Source organism: Bison bison, unplaced genomic scaffold (assembly GCF_000754665.1).
Source record: "Bison bison bison isolate TAMUID 2011002044 unplaced genomic scaffold, Bison_UMD1.0 scf7180017864254, whole genome shotgun sequence".
Taxonomy (NCBI): domain Eukaryota; kingdom Metazoa; phylum Chordata; class Mammalia; order Artiodactyla; family Bovidae; genus Bison; species Bison bison.
Window position 1 is genome coordinate 1476454 of NW_011494826.1, and position 18111 is coordinate 1494564.

The 18111-nt window shown below is 43.6% G+C and overlaps 1 protein-coding gene across 2 annotated transcripts in view; it reads right to left on the reverse strand.

Moving 5' to 3' along the window:
- PRKCH (protein kinase C, eta) overlaps positions 1-18111 on the reverse strand; it is a 235325-nt gene that overhangs the window by 66143 nt on the left and 151071 nt on the right. For both annotated transcript variants that reach the window (XM_010847648.1, XM_010847649.1), the window contains exon 10: positions 1959-2113. In XM_010847648.1, coding sequence (XP_010845950.1) covers positions 1959-2113 — 155 coding nt within the window. The remainder of the gene's footprint in view (positions 1-1958; positions 2114-18111) is intronic.

Consider the following 18111-nt stretch of genomic DNA (forward strand, 5'->3'; position numbering starts at 1 on the left):
CACCTAATCTGTGCTATTTTGTTACAGCAGCCTGAATGGACTAAGATACCCATTCTGCCTCATTTTCACAAATCAAAGTCACTGTATCACCAAAGGGGGAGTAAGAAGTCCACTCTTCAAGGGGTTTACTTGAAATTTTACTTTACAGTTGTACTCTAAGCCTTTAAATCTCTCCTGAGGAGACAGTGTAGCTCAGTGGTTAAAAACATCATTTGAATTCTGGCTCCATGACCAGTTAATAGTCTGGTTATTAAGTCTTTTGAAGATCAGTAATTCATCTAAGTAGCATGGATAATACTAGTGTTATATAATTTATTGTTAGGAGGATTAATAAAGAAATGCTGGTCAAGTACTGGGCCTATAAGTACTCCATTTAGCTTTTGTTGCCATTTTTTTTGTTTGTTTTTAAATTAACAACACAAGCCCTTGTCAAACAGGAAAGTCATCATTCTTAAAAATTAAATGTGGGGAAGGCTCTCCTTGGGGTCAACAGACCAGAGATGGGCAGCTCAGCCATGGAGAGGAGAACAAACACAGAACACACAGTCCAGAGTCCCATACCACCACCAGGAAGGACCTAGAACCCCCTCCAGCATCAGAGACCATGTCAGCAACCACCAACAATCATGAGCTGGGCTCAAGGCTGAGACAGGAGACATGCCCTGCTGGAGCCGCCAGGAAAACAGCATGGCCGGGTCAAGGAAGCACAGAGCTTCCACAGAGTAACCTGTGGCTGCCTCATGACTTAGGAGTGAGCGGAGATTCCTGGTTACCTTCAAGGGATGACCCTGCTGCTGGCTATCCTGCCTAGCTCCCCACTCTGCTACCTCACAGCTGGAGCTGTGACAGAGCATTGTGTCCACTTGAGCTTCCACAGCTCTGTACTGTGAATTTACTAGAAGACTTTTTGCACCGTGCCTGCTCCATCTCGTTTTTCCACTTCTTTCTGGCACCATGGACCAGTCCTGCTGCATTCTTTACTGATCTCACTTCTCTTTGCCTATTTTTTTCCTCTCAGGGTACTTAAGAATATTTAGTTTTTAAAGCTCTCTCACACTTTAATAATGATGTTCATACTGTAACCAGCTCACAAAGGAACAGCGAAGCTAATAAACGGCAAATTTCAATCAGGAAATTCTTTACATCAATGCACCTGAGAGAGAATTTTTCTCAAAGGAAAGAAACAATTGCCTCTCAAGAGGGAAAAATAATGGAGCATGTGTGGCAACTAAGTTACAATGCGATGTAAAGGGTAGAAAGACTTTGACAATGGGAAAAAGGAAAACTTGCAGATGAAAATTACCTAACACTCACTATTGTATTTTCCACCATACTCAGCTTTGTGTCTGAGTAAAGGTTACTTTTATCTGCTCTGAGATCTAACAACATTAACCAGATGTCAAGCCCATTTAACATATGATATATTATGATAAAGACTGTGTGTCATGAAATGAAATCAAACAAGATTTAGGAGGGGACTTCACATGATAGACATCATCAAGCAGGACCCTGCTCGTCAACATGTCACCTCTTGGCTCCTGGACTGGTGAACAGCAAGTCTATCTGACCATGATTCTTATCTCAGCCATTTAGAGCAAGAGGTATTCATGCTCTGCAGTTTAGGCACAGATTCTGAAAATGGAATGAATCACTCCCAAGGTTAAAACAGAAGAGACCAGCAAGTTCAGCCCCTTGAAAACCCCAGCTGAACAAATTCATGAACAGTGTCCTTTCGAGACTCTCAAGCCTGTTTTACAAATCCCACACAGGCACAAGCTTTAGTCTGCAGGTGGTGTTTATCACTGTTATTCATTTATTCTAATGGACACGCAAAACTTTGTGAATTTCAAAAAGAGTTCAATTGTTCATCATGAGAACTGGAAGGATAAGCTGAATCAGGGAAATGAACCAGGGATGAGAGGTTCATTTGAGAGGGGTTACCAGCAACCGAAACTCACCTATAGATGATTCCTTTGTCATGTAGGAACATAAGTGCCGAAATGATCTCTGCAGCATAGAAACGAGCCCGTGCTTCATCAAAACGCCGTGACTTCTGAATGTGAAACATCAAGTCGCCCCCATTCACAAACTCCATCACAAAAAACAGACGATCCTGTGTACAAACACAAAAAAGGGATCCAATGTGGTGTAGCCACCAGCATAGAGATCAGTCAGCATCATATGATCTGGGACTGCAGTGTGGGGAGAAGAGGTTGCTAAATGGAGGTGCTCAATGGAACATCCTGACAGCGGCTCAGGGCAAAGCAGGAGGGTCTGATGGATTAGATCCTTGGGATGGTGGGGATTGGGCGGGTAGTGATAGTAACACTTGGATCTCTTTTAAAGAATTCCACATAACCTTGAATTTCTGCATCAAGTAAAAAGTAGAGAAGGTATCAGAATCTTTTGGTTCTAATTCTGCATCTTAAACACCATGTAATCCTGAATTTAATTTTTTTTGAATGTTCAGCATTAGTAAGGTGAGAATGATGTCACTATCTCTACCAAAATCATTGTTTCATAAGCTGAAAGAGAGCAACATAATAAAAAAGTGCATTCTTTTTTTGTCCGGAACGTGCAGGGTTATTCACAGCAAGTAAGAGACATTCCATAGGTCCCCACACCTGGGCAGAGAATAATCAGAGAAAAAGGAAAACATTTTTGACCAATCAGCCAGACAATAGTCTAATGAGAGCCTCAGAGTTGCCTGGATGTTAGAAATTCCATTTAGCCCATCAGAAGGTTCTTGAATCAGAAAAGGGAACTTAAAGTCAAGTGAGATGCTGTCTCCATCTGGAATAACACTCTAACCCAGCAGGTTAAATGGGCTCTTAAGATGGTGTACTAAGTACTGTACAAGTGTTATGAATAAAGTGCTGTGGAAAGTAACATTGCTTAATGGAAGAAGCGTACAGGTCCCCATTAACAAGTGGTGTCTCCAAAAGGGACAGGGTAAAACACTTTGCTTTGGGAACCTCTGAGATCAAAGGACTTGCTTGCTCCCTCTCATTAGCATGTATGGAGTCCCAGGTTAACCAAGTGCTGGATTAGGTGCTGGGTACCCAAAAGAGAGTAAGAGAGGCATAAAACACAGTCTCTATCCACAGAGTATCTGCTGTGGGAGATACACATTACTTTAAAATAAAAACACAAAGTCATATAACCAGGTAAATTTTCAAATTCTGGTAAATTCTGTGAAGGAAAAGTGGGGGAAGCAATGACATCATATCATCTGTTTGTGGGGCTGGGAAGGTCACTCTGAGCAAGTGACGTGTGAGCCAAGACCTTCAGAATGAGTGCCATCAGGGCCATTGGTCATCTTTTTGAGGGGTAGGAGGTTGTTTCATAAGGAACCTGGTATTTTACCAATTCACAAAGGATATGTATATGTACCCAGAAGCATTTTTATTTGTGGTTTCAAGTGCTGCCATCTCTGCCAGGGGCTGCCATACAGTCACAGCTGAATGGTAGACAGAGAGGGCAGAGATTGTGTGTGCTCCTGTTCACCTCCTGATCTATCATGGGTTTAATCAGGCTCTTCCCCATTGGAAGACACTACAACTTATGACCTCTTGTTCCCAATTTCAGGCAGACCTTAATTAGAAGGAAAAAAAAAAATCCTCTTTCTGCTAATGAGAAGCAAGACTTCAGGAGTAAAGATGGAATAGCAAGATTCACACACACAAAACCAAAACCCAAACATCAGTAGAACAACTCTCCAGGCTGGCCAATATAAGCCAACAGAAAACTAAAAATACCAAGTCATCTGACTAAGCTAGAGGCCTTCAACTGAGTGGGAGTGACTGGCCAGGGGAGAGGCCAAGTTGGGCAGGACGAGCTTGGATGAGCAATATGGCCCCCTATTTCTTGTATGGGGCAGGCTAGTGTGGAAGGAACAGGTTAGCATTGGGTGGAGCAGAGGGTGAGCCTGTGATAGAGACAGATCTAAGAGCTACAGCCACATGGATGTTGTTATGCGCCTGCTGTGTTCATTTGGAGGGACCTCGGGGGCCTGGATGAGGATTCAGGCCTCAGCAAGAAGGTACATCTGATACATTTTTGTTAACTGGCCTGTCCACCTTTTCATGGCTGTGTCTGGCAGCCACATGAATTCTAATAGCTCAAAATGCCTTGTTACTGGAACGGGGTCAGTAGGTAAGTGGCTACTCTGTAGGCTGTGGACATCAATGAAGTTAGCACAAGTGTTGACGACAGCAGGCATCAATAAGATGAGGGCGTTCCAAGGGAAATTGCATCCATTTCTAGCTTGCCCCCAAAACAATCCTCATAACTTCAAGTCTGAAAAGCTAGACTCTGGGCTAAATTCCAGATCTGGGGAAGGAAATACTGCCTTCCTGCCTTGGTCGTGCTTCTCCGTCTCAGTCCCACCACCTGCCCTAGAGGCAGATTCTCAGATAATGCAGGGGGTCCTGGGAGGCATGAACACCTGGGATGCACAGGAAAAGGTCATAAACTTTAGAACCGAGAAAGCAGGGGTTGCTTTTCACCCAGAGTTTAATTCTAACCTCCTGTCTGGCACCACCTAGAACAGAGGGTACAGCTCATAGCCCTTGGGCAACACATGACTCTTTAAGCAAGCAGGAAGGGAAAACAAGCCAGCTGAGACACAATGACGCTTTAACAAAAAGTAATGGCCCATCTTACCAAAGACCTACAATAAGGTCACAAGGTAGAAAAATAAAAGCATGTTGATCAGCTAGCAAAATGTGTTTGTTGTGAAGAGACCTTATGTTTACATACAATTCTGTTCACTCTACTTTAAAAAAATGTCTGCTGCAGAGACAGTTAACATTTGGCAGCAATTTCTCCACCATTTCTTTTGCAGAGGTGGAGATAAATGACAAAAATCTCTAGTTTTTAGCAAAGAAGATTCACTCATCATTAGCTGGGGGTGAGTGAGAAGCCGTCCTCAGCAGTAAGTTTTCATTAAACATGTCCTCAGGTGGGGCTTCTAAAAAGTGCAATAAACAGTAGGGGTTGCCGCTGCTGGCAACTAATGGTGAAGATATTTTACATCAGAAAAAAAAAATCATACGTATGAATGTACAGAATGATTTCAGTTATAGCCAAAGAGGCAGACATGCACAGAAAAGATGAAAAAAAGAATGCTTATATATGACAAGTTGCTTTCAATTGTGAGATCTCGGATGCCATTTATCTCTTTATATTTTTCCGTATTGCTGAAGATTTCTATGATGACTATTACTCATAATTAGAAACAAACCAAAGTCACTCATGGCTTCCTCCATTTTCTCTGATTTTCATATGAAAGATGGGACATTGGAAAGGACAATTTTGAGACTGTCTCAGAGCAGGTATTCAGGCAGTAGGAGGTGGGATTAGGAAGCCAATAGAAAGAAGGGTCTTTACATCCCCGGTTGGTCATTATTAAGGCCCCTACTAACCACCTTCTCCCTTAACAGCCATTCTGATGCCTGATGTAACCAGGCCATCGGGCTAGTTGCAGTCACATCCAGAGAGAGACTCAAGAGCCTCTGACTTGGGTCCCAGTGCTCCACGGGTGTACAGGGTCTGAGTTCTGGTATGGGCTGTATAGAGTCTACTGAGTCTTTCAGAGAGACCTTTTGGGCTCATATTAAGAGTCTCAACAAGGAGGAATAAATGTTTACTGGACACACACTGCCAGGCCCTGGGTGGGGACTGAGTTGCATGAAATGAAGGAGAACCCAGGCCTGCTCTCAGGAGCACAACAGCCCAGTGTGCTAAGCACAGTACATGGGCACAGGGGGCGTCATGGGACACAGATTGGGGACATGGAAGCAGCCTGGAGGCTGGGGCGGGCTTTGGGGAAAACCAGGAGGAACCGATTTCACCAGCCTTGAAGGCTGAGGAAGCACAAGTCAGATTGGAGTGGGGATGGACAGGGCAGGACTCAAGGTGAATGAACAGCGGGAGTGTCAGGTGTGAGGCAGGGTGCGGTGACTGCCAAGGAGGACACTCCCCAAGCACTGAGGGTGCTGAGTGGGGGCCTCATTGTAACACATGCAGCTTTCATGATCAAGTGCTGGTACAAAAAAGCCAGGGCTAGTTAGGATGTGCCCCTTCACCCTTTCCCCAGGTCACCCACAGCTGAGAAGAGGGCCTGAGACCTAGGAATACACGGGATCCCTCACTATAGGCTTTGGTCATAATTACAGGCCCAGTGTCTGGGCTAGAACATGTGGTGACTATACATTTTCAAGGGCTTGGCTTGAAAAAGACTCCAGGAAGTGTTGGAACCTGTCACAAATAATAAAACATGAGCTACAAAAACCAGCAACTCTGGCTGAATTCTACTCCTATGGAATGAATGCCATCAAGCTAGAAACCTTTCACGTTAAGCAAATGCCCTTTAAAGGCAGAGATGAAGCAATGAGGAAGAAGATCACCATCCGCCTACTACTCCACGATCTGTGGTGCTTAAGACCAAGTCTTTCTGGTGACTTCACAAACACTAAGTCACGCTGAACAAACCCAAATGTGAAGCAACCAGAAGAAGAGTCTGCAGGGATCTGTGCATTTAGGGAGGCCCTCACCGCATGGCAGGGTGGATTAAGGCTGCCATGAGTCATTTCTGGGGCACGGAAGAACTTCCAAATCCCACCGTGGGCAGGGAGGGCAGACGGCTGCTTCTGTATGTAAGCCTGTATAGACAGCATTCCAGTTTTTCTAAAATCCAATTTCCTAGACGCTGAGCCTGGACACCTGCACAGCCTCTGGCTCCTCAAAGGGAAGCAGTCTTGCCCCGATGTGCATAGCAGCAGATTAAAGGTCCCACAGACTAGTTGAACCTCAGTTCTAAAGCCAGTGGCCCAGCCCTTTGTCTGTCCCTTGCTCCTTTCTTTTGTCCCTGGTTCAACCAACTACAGACCAAGTCATTAATATGGAGGAATAAAAGCAACTCAGAAATCCCTTTGTCCCACGCAGCCTAGCCCAGCCCAGCCCATGTGAGTTACAGGAGGCCAAGGAGCTGGTGCCTGGTTAATAATAGAATTTCTGTCATCACCTGCCTGCTTCCATTGACCCGCTGCAGGCTGGGCCAGGTCCGTCTGGGCTACTGTCAGTCCCAAGCTGCTACTTACCCAGGCCACAGGGGATAAAAATATCCTGTGACCTGAAAGTGACTGTCAGTATAAGCAGTGTGCATTCCCTAAAGCCCCTCATAAGGACTGTTCTTTAGGAGGTAGAACTGATGCACAATCCATGAAGAAAAGCTAGAGACAAAACACCTGTTTGGGACTTCCCTGGTGGTACAGTGGATAAGAGTTGGCCTGCCAATGCGGAGACATGGGTTTGATCCCTGGTCTGGGAAGATCCCACATGCCGCAGGACAACTAAGGCTGTGTGCCACGACTACCCAGCCCATATGCCACAACTTACTGAGTCTAGGTGCTGCCAACTACTGAGGCCCTGGAGCCTGTGCTCTGTACCAAAATAAGCCACTGCAATGAGAAGTCCATGCACCACAACAAAGAGCAGTCCCCACTCGCCACTAGACAAGGCCCATGTGCAGCAAAGACGACCCAGTGCAACCAAAAAAAACCCTACCCATCCAGATGAAAGTGCTATGCTACCTGTGGCAAGGTGACCCTACCTAAGGAGGGTGACTCTAGAGAGAGCAGGGGCCAAGGATGAGATGCCTTAGGGTCAGTGCGCCAGGCACCTTCAGAGGTGTCGGCTCAGCTTATTGAGCCCCTTCTCAGAGACCTGCCCTGGCGCAGTCACACAGGTAAGTGCTGGACACACTGCATGTGGCAAGTCGGACCAAGCCGCCCTTCCGCCCCACCCCGGCCCCCTTCCCAGAAAACTGGAACTGAGATGGGCAGATGTTCAAGTAGGCTGTGCTGTGCACAGGACCTGAGGAAACATGAACTAGGGAGCGGAGGCTCCCCCTCTGTGATGTGAACACGTGAAAAGTCTTGGTGTATCACAGTGGTAAAAGCCTGGATGGGCAGATGAAGGGAAGAATGAGGGCAGAGACAGACAGCATGAATGGCTGAGAAGGAAACTGTCTGGGTCCCTCATGCCCTTCCAGCTTCTGGTCTCTGGAGAGACCTGGCCAGTGTGTGCCCTTGGGTTCCATGAGATACCACTGTGCCTCTGAATCTGTTTTCACGTCTCCCTTTTTGAATGACCCTGGTTTAGTAATTTCCTATTTTTTTATACTGGGAAAATTTTAACTGAAACATTCACCAAATTTTAAAGGGCAGGAGGTTTCCTGATTTCTAAATCTGGGGTAATAACATCTCTAATTACACTGATCGTGTGAAGATTAAACCAGAAGCCAAGTGCTTGGCATGGTACCAGACCCACAACAGTATTCTCAACAAATAGTTATTCGTTACAGCTGGAAGACCTTGTGCCCAGCACTGAAGTCCCTGGTGTAGCTAAAGGGAAGCACAGTGTGGTCAGGACCATGGGTTCTGGAGCCAGGGAGCCCAAGATACCAAAGCAGTTCCTGCTGTGCTCTATTTTCGCTTCCTCAAAACTCTCAACTGCAAAATGGGGACAATAAGATGACTGAACTCACAGGTATTAGAGGATGAAATGATCTAAGCTTAGAATTTCAATCAGTATATGGCACGTAGTAAGTGCTGGATAAAAGTTACCAGCTATTAGTCAAAGTGAGTATTAGGCACTCAGTCATGTCCGACTCTGTGTGGCCCCATGGACTGTAGCCTGCCAGGCTTGTCTGTCCATGGGATTCTCCAGGCAAAAATACTAGAGTGGGGTGCCAGGCTCTTCTCCAAGGGATCTTCCTTACCCAGGGATTGAACCTGGGTCTCCTGCGTTGTAGGCAGATTCTTTACCGTCTGAGCCACTTGGGAAGCAACTATTAGTAGCAGTACTACTGATATCTTCCTCCTCATCACTGCCTCCCCCAGGCAGCAGCCACCCTGGCTCTCTGCTCCTGGGGCTCTGGCCCCTGGGATGGCGGTTGCAGCAGACTAGAGAAGCACCTGCCGTGGACGCAGAGATGGTGCTCACAACAGAGCACTCGGCCTGGCAAGGACACGGGAACGAAATAGCAGCCGAAATGCTACTGCAGCAGCTCCCTGATCCTCAGTTCAGGACAGGATTCTCGAGGGTTCAGGGAGTCAGGAGGACCCTAGGGCAGCTATTGGAATGCAGGAGCACTTCCTGATACTGCATGGTCATGGCCTTGACCTGATAAGGAGGACTTATCTTTCTCTGACGTGACTATTGAACAAGGGGTCACGAAACTAGATTTGGTAAGCCAAGTCACATTAACCAAAGTTTCCTCTCCAACAAATTTTTTCATTTTTCTAATGTTAGATGACAATTCATACTCACTATTTTAAGAGCTTTATAATAATCATAATTATTATTGCAAGGGAAATGTGCTCCCCCATGAACTGCAAACTTTACAGGACTTCTTATAGTGGCTGTTCTCCCCTTCAACAGAGTTCATTTGTTCTCATAAACAGATTGAGAAAGATTTTTCTGTTTAAAGCAAGAACCCACAGTCACTGCCATTGACACATGTAAATGTCACCAAAACATGTATTTATAGTGAGGATATAGGTTACCTTTTGGAAATAACTCCAAGAATAGAAACAACATTTAAAGTTAAAGACTAATTTAGTTATTGCTTGAAGATAATGTTAGGCTGGGAGTCCCATCTATACTTACTCATCCAAATTTTAAGAATTGCTTTGAAATTACTTCTAAATAAGTAACATATCAATCTGGTATCAAACTGATCAGCTATGAACAAGCGAAAGGAAACCTCCAGGAATAGACAGCATTGTGCTGCATTTCTTGTAAGTGCCTCCTGCTTTATGATTTTTCTCTGATGAAGTCATCTACAGAGTGAATAGGGAGTTCAGATTAACAGGAACAGTTACTGACGTCAAAGATGTGACAGTGGAAAAGCACCCTGGTGAGGAAACCTGATTGCACCATGCCTGAACTGGAAACCACTCGAACTTAACCACATTAAGAACAATTACAAAGCCTCAAGGAAGAAACAAGGAGGGAAGCAAATAGCTTCTTCATTTTTTGGTTTTGTTTTGTTTTGTTTTATTTTAACTTACCATTTTGTGTAGCCCAGAAGAGATGAGAAGTTAATTCAATCACCCAGCAAGTCTTCTGTTAAGCCCACAGGCACAATACATCCTGTCTGAGCTCAGACACTAGTCTTTGGGAAGATAAAATATGTCTCCAATATAACAAGCCCCAAGGAGCTTGCATTTGAAACCTGGAGAGACACACAGTTCTTTCCAAAAACCAAGTGTTCTCCTGGTAAACTGAACACATTATGGTCTTCCCTTGTAATGTAACTTGACAAGGCTTACTGGCTTACATACCAGAGGAGAGAAATGTTTGACAATCAAACCTGCAGTTCAACACCCTATGAAGCATCTGGGCCGGGATATTTCTTAAAGCATAAATAAGTTGCAAACATATGATAGGGGATATAGTGAAGTTGGTACTCAAGTCCTCCCTTTCTGATGGAGTCTCCTTTGTGCCTCTGATCCACACATATCTTCCCCAGTATCACTGAACTGGCTGTTCTGGCTTTCTGCACTTGGTCTTGTTTTCTCTGGAAAACCTGCAACCTTTCAAGGCAGAGCCCGGATGTCAAATGACGTACCACCACCCCTGGTGCCTGGACCATGCTAAGGGTTAACAAAGCCAAGGAACTAACATCGCAGGAGGCCATCTTTGCTTCCTCATTAGATTTAAACCAGAATATTAGAAAAGCTGGAACAAACTGCCAAAGACTACTTTTATCGGCCATTGTGTAGGAGTCAAGCACAAAGAAGTGAAGTGCCTTGTCCACAGTTAAAACAGTTGGTAGAAGAGTCAAGAGAAGTTAGGTCTGCTTGACGCCACTTCATCTCCCTTTATTTACAAAGCTTTGGCTTTTCTGTTTATAAAAGTAATTACACGTTCTTCATTCAAACATAATTACAAAGTAAATACATGGAAAATTGAGGAGAAAATAAAATAGCTATAATCCTGACACCCAGAGATAGAAGTCTAAATACAAGGAGAAACAAAATTATTTATGGCTTTTAGCATCCAAAGAATTGCAGATTTTAGAGCACATAAGATATTTACAAAATAATTTTAACTATGTTTGGTTTCCCCCTTATGTCCTAATTATACTTAATACTTCACAGCATGTGAAAGAACAGAAAAAGAACAGAAAGGGAGAAAACAAAAAAATATACCCCTTCTTTTTCACTTATATTACAAATATTTCCTCATGTACTTAGTCATCAAAATCATGATTTTTTTTAACAGTTACATACTATTCCTGATGCCATTTCTATGAAATCCTACAATTAGCTAGACTTCTGCTTAAGTTGATCTGAATAAGAGGACATAGTATTAATAATCTAGTCACTGTACTATGATAAAGATCAGATTTATTAGCTTAGAAAGACAAGCATCTCTGATAGCAGATGATTACTAACTGGACGTGGTGTTTTAATTCTGAATGTAGATTCCCAAAGAAGAAATCTTAGGTCAGGAGTCCCCAGACTCTGGGGCACTGACTGATACCTCCAGTCAGATCAGCAGCAGCGTTAGATTAGGAATAAAGTGCACAATAAATGTAATGTATTTGAATAATCTTGAAACCGTTCCTTCCAGCCTGGTCCGTGGAAAAACTGTCTTCCATGAAATCAGTCCCTAGTGCCAAAAAGGTTAGGAACCATCGTCTTAGGCGATTATTCACTTTTTTTTCTTAAGTTTATTTATTTTTAATTGGAGGATAATTGCTTTATGATATCATGTTGGTTTCTGCCAAATATCAACATGAATCAGTCATGCTGCTGCTACTGCTAAGTCACTTCAGTCGTGTCCGACTCTGTGCGACCCCATAGATGGCAGCCCATCAGGCTCCCCCATCCCTGGGACTCTCCAGGCAAGAACACTGGAGTGGGTTGCCGTTTCCTTCTCCAATGCATGGCCCATAGGTATATGTATGTATACCACTTGAACCTCCCTCCCATCTCCCACCCCGTCCTACCCCTTTAGGTTGTCACAGAGCACTGGGGTTTGATAAGTCACTTTTTAAAAAAACTTTGGGTCAGTTCAGTTCAGTTGCTCAGTCGTGTCTGACTCTTTGCGACCCCATGAATTGCAGCACGCTAGGCCTCCCTGTCCATCACCAACTCCCAGAGTTCACTCAAACTCACGTCCGTCGAGTCGGTGATGCCATCCAGCCATCTCATCCTCTGTCGTCCCCTTCTCCTCCTGCCCCCAATCCCTCCCAGCATCAGAGTCTTTTCCAGTGAGTCAACTCTTCGCATGAGGTGGCCAAGGTACTAGAGTTTCAGCTTTAGCATCATTCCTTCCAAAGAACACCCAGGACTGATCTCCTTTAGAAAGGACTGGTTGGATCACCTTGCAGTCCAAGGGACTCTCAAGAGTCTTCTCCAACACCACAGTTCAAAAGCATCAATTCTTCGGCGCTCAGCTTTCTTCACAGTCCAACTCTCACATCCATACATGACCACTGGAAAAACCATAGCCTTGACTAGACGGACCTTTGTTGGCAAAGTAATGTCTTTGCTTTTGAATATGTCACTTAAAAGTATACAGAATAGGATTTCTTTAAATCATCATTTCGCACAGTACATTCTTTTAAAAAAGATTTTGGTTTCAGCATCAAATAGGAGCAAGTCTATTGAAGATACTTATGCATTTAGTTTGTAAGGGTGATAAAATAAAGATTTAAAATGCCATTTCGCCATTTCACTTATTTAGATCTTTTTCACAACAGAGGTTGTGAAACTTTGCAACTTTTTAAAGAAGATTTCATCTCTCCCTTTGATTTGTGGATCAGTTAGACATGTGTGCCTTCTAGGAAGAGATTCCGGGTTACAGCTGTTTGATTAAACATTTTTCCCAGTTAGGGAGGTATCGAATCTGGCCAAGAATATCCATGTTTGCCTTGAGAAGATGCCTGGGAATCCACTGGCTGAGAGGCTCTTCCTTCCTCTGCTTTATGTGCCGCAGTTTCTGTCTGGAATGTGTCTTCTATGCGCTATTTTGAGTCTGATTTTTCCAGTACAGCCACAAGATTGTTCTTCTCTGGCCCTCAGACTGGGGAATAAAATCCCTTAAACCCCCTTACAATCTCTCGACCCTTTTTCCAATGTGGGCAAAATATGGGTCTTCATGGTCCACTGAGGAAGAAAGAAGCAGACCTTAGTGTAAATGGTGTGTGTGTGTGTGTGTGTGTTTGTGTGTGTGTGGGTGTGTGTTGGTCGCTCAGTTGTGTCTGGTGCTTTGCAACACTGTGTCCTGTAGCCCACCAGGTTCTTCTGTCCATGGAATTCTCTAGGCAAAAATACTGGAGTGAGTGACCATTCCCTTCTCCAGGGGATCTTCCCAACCCAGGAACTGAACCTGGGTCTCTTGAGACCCAAGATAAAGAAGCATAGCTATAATATGATGAGGGACAAAGTAATCAGAAGTAGATGAAAAAGGTTTACCCTGGGGAGAGGATATTGTGTTGACTTGTCAAGAAGCTTCAGCTGGTGAAATAAAGTTCAGAAGTGCCCTTCAAACCCCAAGGATGAGAACGGTGACTAAGATAGCGGTATCAACAATCACATCACAGATTCAATGGATAGCTTTGAATCCTTGGGTGAACTGACTTCATCATGGTACTTGATGCCTCCTCCTATGAAAACTCTTCCTTCTGATTCTTTTTTCCCCCCACTTAGAAATTTCTAACTTAGGGCTTCCATGATAGCTCAGTTGGTAAAGAATCCACTTGCCATGCAGGAGACCTGGGTTCAATCCCTGGGTTGGGAAGATCCCCTGGAGAAGGGAAAGGCTATCCATTCCAGTATTCTGGCCTGGAGAATTCCATGGACAGTCCATGGAGTCGCAAAGAGTCAGACACGACTGAGTGACTTTCACTTTCACTCTCCTCTCTTCTCCTTCTATAAACACCTATGGAAATATTTAAAATTACAGTTTCTGCTATGCCAAGAACAACTAAAGAGCCTGTTGATGAAAGTGAAAGAGGAGAGTGAAAAAGTTGGTTTAAAACTCAACATTCAGAAAACTAAGATCATGGCATCCAGTCCCATCACTTCATGGCAAATAGATGGGGAAACAATGGAAACAGTGAGAGAATTTATTTTTGTGGGCTCCAATATCACTGCAGATGGTGACTGCAGCCATGAAATTAAAAGATGCTTGCTCCTTGGAAGAAACGTTATGACCAACCTAGACAGCATATTAAAATGCAGAGACATTACTCTGCCAACAAAGATTTATCTAGTCAAAGCTATGGTTTTTCCAGTAGTCATGTATGGATGTGAGAATTGGACTATAAAGAAAGCTGAGCGCTGAAGAATTGATGCTTTTGAACTGTGGTGTTGGAGAAGACTCTTGAGAGTCCCTTGGACCGCAAGGAGATCAAACCAGTCAATCCTAAAGGAGATCAGCCCTGAATATCCATTGGAAGGACTGATGTTGAAGCTGAAACTCCAATACTTTGGCCACCTGATGTGAAGAACTGACTCATTTGAAAAGACCTGATGCTGGGAAAGATTGGAAAGCAGAAGGAGGTGATGACAGAGGATGAGATGGTTGGATGGCATCAGTGAATCGATGGGCATGAGTTTGAGTAAACTCCAGGAGTTAGTGATAGATAGGGAAGCCTGATGTGCTGCAGTCCGTGGAGTTGCAAAGAGTCAGACACGACTGAGCGACTGAACTGATACTGGTACTATTCTAGGAGAGTACTGATGAACCAGATCTAATCTCCCGTCTGGGTTCCCGTCTAATCTTACTACTGGGTTTTCTGTAAAGTGAACCCGTGTATTCCATTCCCCCAGGCTCCCAGTGGGTCAGAACTCTGGCTACTCCTCTCACTCTTTTACTCTAAAAAGTCCTACCAATTCCACCTCCTATGTGTTCCCCTGACCCCACTCTTGTGACAGCTGCCTTGGAGCAGGAAGGTTCTGCCGGCCGACCAGTGGTTCAACAGCCTTACCAGGGCTGCCCCTGTCAGTCTCCTCTGCAGACAGCCACCTAGAGCCCTCCCCAAATGCAGATCTTAGGTTGCTCTCTGACTTCACATCCTCTGCCAGTTGCTTTCACCTCTGAAGAGTCTAAACTCTTCAGCTCAGGATGTCTTCTTTCCTCCCCACATTTCCTCTCCTGAAATCCTGCGCCATCAAGTCATCTGGGGGCTCCTGGCCACATCATACAGTTTTAAGCCTCTCTGTCTTTGCATGGCTGTTACCTCCGTCTGGAAGACCCATCCCCCTTCTGTCCTGTAGGGCTCCTATTCATCCTCAAAACCCAGCTCAGAATAGCCCCTCCCATGGAAGGTCCTCCCAACCTCCCCAAGGGCCAAGCTATGACTATCTTCTATTACACAGTGATGAAACACACCTGTTTAGGATAGGGTGATCCTTGACTGAAAGCGACCAGAGGACAGGTCCACATTTATTCTTCCTTATGTTTTTAGTCCCTAGCATATAATGTCCCTGACTCAGGAAACATTTCCTAAATTGAATTAAAAATGCAATACACATACAATATTACCATTCAACATTTCAACAGGTAATGTGTCTGGTGGCTAGGATCTACTTGTCTGGTTTTTTTTTTTAATTGAAGTATAATTGCTTTATACTGCTGTGTCAGTTTCTGCTGTACAGCAAAGTGAATCAGCCATATACATATATAAATCCCCCCCCTTTTTTTTTATTTCCTTCCCATTTGGGTCACCTCAGAGCACTGAGTAGAGTCCCCTGTGCTATACAGTAGGTTCTCATTAGTTACCTATTTTATACATAGTAGTGTATATATATCATTCTCAATCTTCCAATTCCTCCCACTCCCCTGCTTTTCCCCTTAGTATCCGTACATTTTTTTTCTCTATGTCTGCATCTCTATTTATGCTTTACAAATAAGATCATCTTTACCATTTTTCTAGATTCCATATATATGAATTAATATACAATATTTGTTTTTCTAACTTACTTCACTCTGTATGACAGTCTCTAAATCCATCCACATCTCTGCAAATGACACAGCTTTGTTCCTTTTATGGCTTAGTAATGTTCCAGTGTATATATGTACCAAATCTTCTTTTTCCATTCCTCTATTGATGGACATTTAGGTTGCTTTCATGTCCTGGCTATCGTAAATAGTGCTTCAGTGAACACTGGGGTACATATTCTTTTTGAATAAGGTTTTCTGTGGGAATATGCCAAGGAGTGGGATTGCTAGGTCATATGGTAATTCTGGTTTTAGTTTAAGGAAACTCCATACTGTTCTCCATACTGACCATTCAATTTACATTCCATCAACAGTGCAAGAGTGTTCCCTTTCCTCCACACCCTGTCCAGCATTTACTATCTGTAGATTTTTTTGATAATGGCCATCGTGACCAGTGTGATACCTCACTGTAGTTTTGATTTGCATTTCTTTAATAATTAGGGTGTTGAGCATCTTTTCACCTGTTTATTGGCCATCTAAATGTCTTTCTTTGGAGAAACGTCTATTTAGGTCTTCTGTCCATTTTGGGGTTGAGTTGTTTGTTTTGATATTGAGCTGCATGAGATGACTGTATATTTGGGGGATTAATCCTTTGTCAGTTGCTTCATTTGCAAGTATTTTTCTCCCATTCTAAGGGTTGTCTTTTCATCTTGTTTATGGTTTCCTTTGCTGTGCAAAAGCTTTTAAGCTTAATTAAATTCCATTTGTTTATTTTTGCTTTTATTTCCATTACTCTAGTAGGTAGGTCAAAAAAGATCTTGCTGTAATTTATATTAAAGAGTGTTCTGCCTATGTTTTTCTCTAAGAGCTTTATAGTGTCTAGCCTTACATTTAAGTCTTTATTTCATTTTTAGGGTCTACTTTTAATATGCAGAGACCACACAGTTTTGCAGACAGCCTCTATGGTATCTCTATCTTAAGCTGAAATGACATTTCCATACATGGAAAACAAATGAAAGAAAACAGCAAGTCTGTTTTCCCCTAGAGCACACTTGTATTGCTACCAGAACATTTTTTCTACACTGATTGGGAAATGTTTCTTAAAACTTTATCTCTGTCTGTAAATTCCAGTTATATGCAGCACACAGAGGACAGGAATCTGACTCACGGATAGGAACCCCTTTAAGACCACAGTGACGATGATGAGTTTCATAAGATGTCACTCATTCGGTGCCTTGTTGGCAAAGCAGAAATATGATCATTAAATGCCAAAACATGAGAGCTGCACTTTGTGGACCGCTTGCTTTCTAACATAACCCATTTTAAATATATGCTCGCTGAGCCAATCTTTTGTTCCCTGGATGCCCCCCGCTCTGATAACTCTGCCCCATCACAACAGCTGGCAGCCTGCTAACTCCTGCTCACGTTCAACAGATCCCTTATCCCCACCTCCTCTTCTTAGCTCAGGGCCCCAGTCCTTCAAATGCCACAGTGTAGCTGCTGACAGCTGTTAGCAGCCCCTAAACAGGAACTCTGTCTACAAACTCAGGGAAGAAAAGATATAATACTTATGTTTTCATAAAGAAGATCTGACACATTTTCTTTGACCTCTGTAGAGAGTAAATTGATCTAGCTTACTTGACTTTCCATATGTAGGCTGGACCACCAGATGCTCACGTAAGGCAGGGGTTTTCAACTGGTGAGATTTTTCCCCTCAGGAGCGTCTGTTCGTGTCTGCAGACTTTTTTGGTCGTCATAATTAGGGATGTGCTATTGGCATTAGTGAATGGAGGCTGGGGATGCTCTCATCCTACAGCACACAGGATAGCCCCCACCCTCTCATAAAAAAGGATTATCCTGCCCCCAATGTTAGCAGTGGGCAAATCTCATCACATTACATAAATAAGTGATTTAAATTTTATATAAAATTTTTAGTAAATTTAAGTAACTTCATATATATATATACATATATATATATATTGCTATTGTTTAGTCATTCAGTCATATCTGACTTTGTGATCCCATGGACTGTAGCCACCAGGTTCCTTTGTCCATGGGATTTCCCAGGCAAGAATACTGGAGTAGGTTGCGACTGTCATTCCCTTCCCCAGGGGATCTTCCCGACCCAGGGATCATATATATATA